The sequence below is a fragment of the Sinocyclocheilus grahami genome, unplaced genomic scaffold (assembly GCF_001515645.1).
Source record: "Sinocyclocheilus grahami isolate Dianchi unplaced genomic scaffold, SAMN03320097.WGS_v1.1 scaffold1152.1, whole genome shotgun sequence".
NCBI classification, from domain to species: domain Eukaryota; kingdom Metazoa; phylum Chordata; class Actinopteri; order Cypriniformes; family Cyprinidae; genus Sinocyclocheilus; species Sinocyclocheilus grahami.
In genome coordinates this window covers 162653-171543 of record NW_015506331.1, presented here as the reverse complement: position 1 = coordinate 171543, position 8891 = coordinate 162653, and the positions used below count along the sequence as shown (strand labels likewise).

The 8891-nt window shown below is 34.5% G+C and overlaps 1 protein-coding gene across 1 annotated transcript in view; it reads right to left on the bottom strand.

The window, feature by feature from the left end:
• LOC107567382 (E3 ubiquitin-protein ligase RNF169-like) overlaps positions 1–1106 on the bottom strand; it is a 10278-nt gene extending 9172 nt beyond the window's left edge. Inside the window, 1 exon segment of the mRNA XM_016253067.1 lies at positions 655–1106. Coding sequence (XP_016108553.1) covers positions 655–1099 — 445 coding nt within the window. The 5' untranslated portion in view covers positions 1100–1106.
• Positions 1107–8891: the final 7785 nt, after the last annotated feature.

Below are 8891 nucleotides of genomic sequence, written 5' to 3'. Positions count from 1 at the left end.
TTGTATTTATTTGTAATGTGTTGTAACCTGTTGATGTTTGTATTGGTTCATTATGGTTGTTGAACACTGAAGAGTTGTCACAGATACAAAAATAATTTCTGAAAGGACAAGAAACTAAACTAATGAACTCATCTGATGCTGTCTAGAGAACATCTCAGTTCTGTCACTAGCTCCACCCTCTGGACACACACATGCCTGGACAAGTTACCACAGCCCATCACGATTACAAACAACCAGGATAAGTTACTATACTACTACAGGAATAATACTGAGATTATTAAGAAAAAGAATCTTTTAAATACTGATCTGATCAGGTATTATTTCTATATTGACCGCTGGGCCCATGCCGTTCAGACAGAGCGCAGAGCAGTTTGACAGAAAAACCATCAAAACGCCACAAGTTACCAAACCCACATGTTCATACTCCAACAAATGTTCACTCCAACCAATAAGCCATGCACAAGGTCTTCAGCCAGAGGAATACAAACTGAGTTTTCAAGACGTGCTTTTTTCAAGTTGAAAACGCGACGCGCGCGCGACTGGGCGTTTGTCCACAGACCAAACCAAACGAAATAAAATAGTATTTTTATGTCGAACCATTCTGATTTATTGGTAAAACGGTCGACTGAACTGAAGTCACTGAAGCTGGGAAACTGTCATGCTGCGCTTTCTCGAAGCGTAAATAATGATTTCAAACTGCTGATTATGTAATATACGTCAAGTCCTCCGAACCTCCGTCCGAGACCTCTCGGTCTCTCTGCTCCAGCCTCCGCCTGCATCTCTCCGGGTGACTGAGCCGCACCAGCTCCCAGAGGTCGGTGTTGACCAGGCTCTTCTCCCGGGACTGTCTCCGGGCCCAGCTGGACACCCGCAGCCGGCACAGCGGACAGCACAGACTGATTAACTTCACCGTCCGCTGGAAACAATGCAGGCACACCGAGTGTCCGCATGGCATCGTTACCGGCTCCAGCAGTATCTCGGAGCACACCGGGCACCGGGCCTCCTCCAGGCTCAGAGGAGCAGCGAGAGCGCCAGGCCTGGTTTCGCCTCTCTGCCCCAGTCCAGCGGATTTGGCGGACCCCACCGCCGCCATCTTCATTGGTATGTGCCTGCGTCTGGGTTTGAAAACAAGCCCCGCCCAGCCGTGGCGTCACGTGCAGCGGTGGTGGAACGACAACAAAACAACAAGCTTTTTCATATATTGGAGGTATACGATTTTTACTGATGTGCAACTACAACTTATCAAAAATTCCTATCAAACTTTCAAATTTCCACCAACAGGTACTTTTGGCACGGGCTTTAATATATAAACATAATTTCACTCCCCATAAATTCTTTCTTTTGGAACAACCAAACTATTTTATACAAAAATAGAACTTAATTTTTTGATCAGTGGTTTAATAACGGATTACTTTTAGTTTGTCAGCTATTTAACAACAAAGGTTTACTAATGACTTAAGCAGAATTTCTTTCAGGATACAATATGCCAGTTACTCCCATAGTTATGGGAGCGATACCAACAGGAATCTGTATGCTTTTTAAAAATGACTCTCAATCTACTCCAATAACTCCTGCTTTCCCTGAGCCAATGGACACTCCGATAGGTCAAATATGTGTTTCAGGAAAAAAAGATAGAAACAATCGAGTTAGATCCTTGTTTATTGAAGATATTATCTCGATATCTCCTGCAATCCTTTACTGGAATAATTTATAAAAAAATGTCAAATGGAAAAAGATTTGGTCTTTACAACAAAAATATTTTCTCACCTATAAAGTAAAAGAAGTGTCTTTTAAAATAATAAATGCATTTTACCCTGTATGATTAAATATAAAACCAATATTGATACAAGATGCTCATTTTGCCAAGTTCACACAGAAACTGTCTATCATTTATTTTGGTCATGTTTCTATACGGAACATCTATGGAAAGATATTGAAACATGTATTAAAGATAATATCCAACCAGATTTATCGTTATGATTAAATATAAAACTAATATTGATACAAGATGCTCATTTTGCCAAGTTCACACAGAAACTGTCTATCATTTATTTTGGTCATGTTTCTATACTGAACATCTATGGAAAGATATTGAAACATTTATTAAAGATAATATCCAACAAGATTTATCGGTTACTTTTAAAGATATTATTTTTGGACACTTTGATTCTGATTCTAATAAAAACAAAGCTTGTTTTGTTATAAATTTAATTTATTTTCTTGGCAAATTCTATATCCATAAGTGTAAATTTACCAACAACAAACCAATATTTCTTGTTTTTTTGAAAGAATTAAAAATGTATCTTAATACTATTTCATCCTCTGTAAATAAGGAAGCGAGAAGAACAACTTCAATTTGTAATGACTTTAATTTGTATACTCTAATTGAAATATAAATTAATATCTTACCCTCATGTTTTTTTTGTGTTTTTTTTCCAACTTGTCTTTTTTTTTCTTTTGTTCTGTATGTTCAGATGGCATTGTACATATTGTTGACAAATGTGTACTCTATACAAAGTTGTATATCTTTAATATCATCTTTGTGATGTTTGCATTCATAATAATAAAAAAAATGATCATTTACAGAAAACATGTAATGCTTTGAAAACACTGAAATTTATGTAGTTGCCTCTTTCCTTTTCCTTTATATATATATATATGTGTGTGTGTGTGTATATAGTTTTGTTGGGGTGTTTTTCTCTCTGGTAGCTAATGTTAATATGATAATGTGTATATGTAATACCTCGTGTTCTTGTGGTATTGATTAATAAAGCACTTGCATTTTTTAAAATCTAATAATAAAGGAATAACTGCTTCCTTTATTATTATTATTAGGGCTGCACGATAACCACATGTGATGAGAAGGAAACAATTAATGATCAATTACTGGGCTAACCTCAAGGGTCCTAAAGATGATCATCCTACAAAAAGGGTTTTAATGAATTGTTGGGAACAAAGTTTGTGTATGTAGAAGAAATGGAGGTAAATAGGTTTAAGATGAGCCCAACAGTGGTGATTCCTGAAAATGAACCATGGAGTTATACAACTCCCCATATAGATTTACATTTGCTGGAAATTAAAAGAGCAGAAAGAGAAGTAGACATGTCTTCAGCATTCTCTGTACATTTTAGAACACAATATCCTCAATACTTACAAATATTCACAGCTGGCTCGAAAGATCCAGAGCGTGATACAACTGGAGCTGCTTTTTTAGTTCCTGACTGGGCAATGAGTAGTATCAGCGAACATCCAATCATCTGGCAGTATATACGGTTGAAATGATAGCAATACTCTTGTCCTTGCAGTGGGTAGAGGATTATAAACCTGGAAAGGTTTTAATTTGTTCTGATTCACTCTCAGTTTTAAAGAGTCTAAGGTCTTTTAAATCCAGTCATCGAGATATTCTTTTTAGTATTTTACAGATATAGTCAAGATTGCTTCAAAATGATATTTTAATCAGTTTTATTTGGGTTCCATCACACATCGGTGTAAAGGGAAATGAGGACGTAGATAAGTTAGCAAAACAAGCTTTGCAGAGAGAAGAAATAGAATTACAAGTTCCTCTAAGCAAGTCTGAAATTAAGGTTTTAATCTGGAAAAAGGTTATTGCAGAATGGCAAATAAAGTGGGACAACATCGAAAAGGGTAGACTTCTCTACAATAACCTTTTCCAGACTGATAGATCTCAATTACTTTCTTTCTCATTTGTTTCTGAATTTCTTTGGATCTCGGCATGATGTCTAGCTTTTGAGGATCTTTTGGTCTACTTCACTTTGTCAGGCAGGTCCCATTTAAGAGATTTCTTGATTGCGAACAGGTGTGGCAGTAATCAGGCCTGGGTGTGGCTAGAGAAATTGAACTCAGGTGTGATAAACCACAGTTTTAACAGGGGGGCAAACACTTCTTCACACAGGGCCATGTAGTTTTGGATTTTGTTTTCCCTTAATAATAAAAACCTTCATTTATAAACTGCATGTTGTGTTTACTTGTGTTATCTTTGACTAATATTTAAATTTGTTTGATGATCTGAAACATTAAAGTGTGACAAACATGCAAAAAAATAAAAGAAATCAGGAAGGGGGCCAACACTTTTTCACACCACTGTACATGTATATATTATATATTTTAAAAATGTTTTTATAACCAAGACTGCATTTATTTGATTTAAAAAAAAAAAAAAAATTTTGTGACGCATTTTTACAATTTAACTTGCTCTATTTTATTTTAATAAATTGTAAAATATAATTCAGTGTCACATATTTCCACAGAATTCACTCTAATATGATGATTTGGTGCTCACAAAACATTTCTTATTATTTTCAATGTTGATATTTTTGTGGAAATCATGATGCGTTTCAGGATTTCTTAAAATGAATTTAACGTTCAAAAGAATAGTATTTATTTACAAAGATGTATTTGTAACAATGTAAAAGCCTCTACAGTCACTTTTGATCGATTAATGCATCTTTGCTAAATCAAATAATTAAATTTCTCTAAAAAGAAAAAGAAAATTCTTACTTGATCCTAAACTTTTGAATGGTAGTGTTCCCATGAGCATTTCATTGTCACAATTTATTTACATTTCACTGGTCTCCTAGAAATAGTGCAGAATACACAGAATATTTATTTCATTTTGTTATATTATTTATTTAAAATGATAAAACAGGTTTATTTACTATTTCCAGGTTTAAAAAAAAAAAGTACCTTTTGTCAGCAAAACAAAGGTAATTGTTGAGTTTTGCAGGTATTCATTGTGGAAGATACATCACCTCCCATGGACTGGCTCTTAACTGCAACACAGACATGAGTTGGTTTGACAACATTGTGCCATGTGGGATTGTGGGTAAAGGTGTGACATCACTGAGCCGAGAGCTGGGGCGGGACGTCCCAACTGAGGAAGCCATACCAAAACTGCTGGAAGCCTTTACTGAACAATTTAACTGCACTTTAACATATAATTAATACATGTATAAATAATGTCAAGTGTTTGAATATGTGCTTGTATTGTTATTAAAATAATTTTAACATGTTATGTGTGTGGCGTCTGGTTTTCATGATCATACATAAGACATACGCATTGCATGAGATCAGCAGGATAAAAATATCCCGATAGTCTTAACTCTTGATTTGATCATGTAATTATCGTGAATTATTTACAAAACATGTTTTCTGGAAGTGGATGGGTACAGTAAACACTACTGCATTGCTGACATGGGACACATGAGACTTGAGAAAGAACTTGAATGAGATTACCAAATAATATTATAACATAAGAGGATATTTTTGTGTCTTTTGTGTATACATATTCTTTTCTCTTTTTATTTTTATACTTTATGCTGTTGTACTGTTCAAAGCTTTTGGTAAGCAATTTTTATATATATTATATATTTTAATGAAATTAATACATTTAGCAATAATGCATTACATTTATCAAGAGTAATATTAAAATGTCCATTATGTTACAGTATATTTCTATTTCAAATGAATGCCGTTCTTTTCATATTTCTATTCATTGAAGAGTCCTGTAATAATAATAATTATAATTAGTTTCCACCAATAAATAAATAAATGGAGCAGCACAACTTTGTTTAACTGTGATAATCAGACATGTTTCTTGAGCAGTAAATCATATTAGATTGATTTCTGAAGGATCATGTGACAATGATGCTGAACTATATATATATATATATATATATATATATATATTTAACAGTTGAACAAGTTTAAAGGGATAGTTCACCCAAAAATGAAAATTATGTCGTTAATTACCCTCATGTCGTTCCAAACCCGTAAGACAAATTAAGATATTTTTGATGCATTCTGACAGCTCTCTGAGCATCCCATAGACAGCAAGGGTACCACCACGATCAACGTCCAGAAACGTAGCAAGGAGATCGGTAAAATAATCCATGTGACATCGGGTTCAACCGTAATATTACGAAGCTACGAGAATACTTTTTGTGCGCAAAAGAAAAGAAAACGACTTTATTCAACAGTTCTTCTCCTCTGCGTCACCCTGTAGCGCCATTTTGGAGAATATCCACTGAACGCAAACAGCGTATGTTGTTCTGTATCAGCCGCACCACACGGATACATTGTTTTCATTCAAATCAAAGCACAAACCACGTAGAAAACGTATCCGCATGGCGCAGTTTTTTTTTTTTGTGGACAAAAAGTATTCTCTTATAAAAGTATAGATTCGTAATATTACGGTTGAACCCGATGTCACATGGAGTATTTTACCGATCTCCTTGCTACATTTCTGGACGTTGATCGTGGTGGTACCCTTGCTGTCTATGCAGGGTCAGACAGCTCTCAGATTCCATTAAAAATATCTTAATTTGTGTTCCGAAGATGAACGGAGGGCTTACGGGTTTGGAACGACACGAGGGTGAGTAATTAATGACAGAATTTTCATTTTTGGGTGAACTGTCCCTTTAACAATAATTTAGAATTATAGATTAATGTAATAATAATGAAAGAAAGTTCCATTTTTTTCTTTCTTTCAGTTTTAGTGAATCAATCAATCAATCTCAGGCCAATAGCATAAGCAAATAGTTATTATTCCCAAAGGCAACTATATTTTTTCAACTTATTTTTTCTTTATAGCCTATATTTTCTCCTGATTACTATTATTTTTTTAATTTATTTACTTTTCTTTGTTTTTCAACTGGTTATCCACACCTCCAAATGTGAGAACCAGTGGTATAAAAACACAAGCAGGTTATAAAAATTCAACCTTTAACACAACTGACCAGAGAGAAACAGAATGCACTATAGCAAGCAGTTTCTTCAAATGATAATGATTCTTCAAAACGGACACATTATCATAAAATAGTTTTATTAAAATAAATTCTAATTGTCAACCATTAATATGAATTTACAGATACAGCTACAGATCCGGGAATGGGCACTGGACTTCCCGTCTGCTCGTCTGGGGGAAGTACAAAATATCCAATATAAGATTAACCTTTTCATATAAAAACTGGAATAAATACAAAACTAGAGTCAAACTAAAACTGAAATGAAACAAATTAATAATAAAGAGTAAGTAGTGAATAAATGAAATAATCATAACTAAAGCACATAGTACATTTCGGAATAAGGTGTTTACAAAGTAAATAATAACTGATTAATATGAATATTTTAATTAAAAATTTAAAAAATGTACCCACGTAGATATTAAATTAAAGTGCCTTTAATCTATTAAATAACAGCAGAGTGAGCAAGTTTTTGGATATGCTAAGATTAAATTTATTTTAGTGAATACATTTCAGCTCTCATTTTGTAAGAGTGGTTATACAAAATAATATTTAATCTTTATTAATTTATTAATTTAATTTTATCTTTATTAAAATCCTCAATCTTTCTGCTTCATGTGGCCATAAATATTTAATTTTAGAGTGGCTTTAAGCACTATGCATCACCGTGACCATGTAAAGCCGGTAAATGTGGTGTTTACATGGAATAATCGTAATATGAGCTTACCTTATGGTACAAACCCAGAGTTTCTGCTGGGTTACATCGGTAGGAAAGCGGTAAAACAGACATCTTCCATCCGATAACTTGTGGTTGCATTTCGGGTCGAAGCAAAAAAAAACATTGTCGAACAACAATATAAAATGAGGAAAACTATTAGTTGGTTATTATAAAATTAATTGTACTACAAATTAGAAAATACTACAAGTGGAAAATACGATAAATTGATAAACTTTTCGGCGTCATGATGTTTAACGTTTAATATTTAATGTCTCCGCCTGTAGTCACATTTAGCAACTTGTTATAGCAACCGTCTTTTTCAAGAAATGTAACAGCTCAAAAAAAATCATGAGCGGGGTGTATCTTGTGTGTTTTATGTTGTTGAATAAAACGTGAAAGTATTTTGAGCTTGTATTAACCACAGACCTTATAAAACCCAAACAATAAAATAAAAACAGAAACTGCTCTTGACCGAATAACTTCTGTAGCTTTAATAAGAAGACATTGCTTACTTGAATGCTGCTTTTAAATGCTCTAGCGTGAAGATAAACATGGCAGATTGTGTGCGGCTCACTCAGGGCCGGGTCTCTGCTAATTAGGCCAGTGTCCGTCAACAGTCGTGGCCGAGGCCTGAGCAATGTGACGTCACTTTGTACAGATTCTGCAAACGGCTTGTTCTGCGACACTGCTTATGATTTATGGGGATTAAAAAAAGTGTGTAATAATAATAATAATAATAAAGTGTCTCTCAACTCAGTCTCATAACTTCCAAATTTTCTGTTCCAATTTTTCTGTCCAACCCTTGCTTTATGTGAAAACAGTGCCACATTTTACAAGCTGTAATTATGTTCTGGAGCAGCTCTCTGTAAAGACTCCATTTTTGTAAACATGATTTATATTCTGTCAAGCTTGTGGAAATGGCAGGCCTGTGGTGGACCAAAGGTGATTTATAGGTGTTTTTTCCTCTGATCATTGCAGTGGCACTAAGTGAACAGGCAGCAAAAGTATGGCTGCTAAATTCAATTACACGTCCTGTCCTCTACATTGTGTCCTTGAGGCCAAAATCTTGTGAACACATTTGTCACTGATGATTTTTCACCTTTTGAAGCAGAGAATGAATATGATTTTGTGGCTGGTATGGTAGATGGCGTTTCTGCATTTGCTTGGTAGCAAAAAATTTTGTGTGTGTAGACTGTTTTCATTCTCATCATAAAATAACCATAAACTGAAATTTCATGACACGAAAGCTCTTAGGTTCTGAGTTATAGGGACTGTCCACACCAAAATTAAAAATCTGTCAATATTTACTCACCCTTGGACAAAACCAGTTGCTGACATTTTTCTGTGGCGGAGTTTTTGAAGAATCATAACCTAGGGCGGCAAAAAGGACAGAGATTTTAGTTTATCTTTTG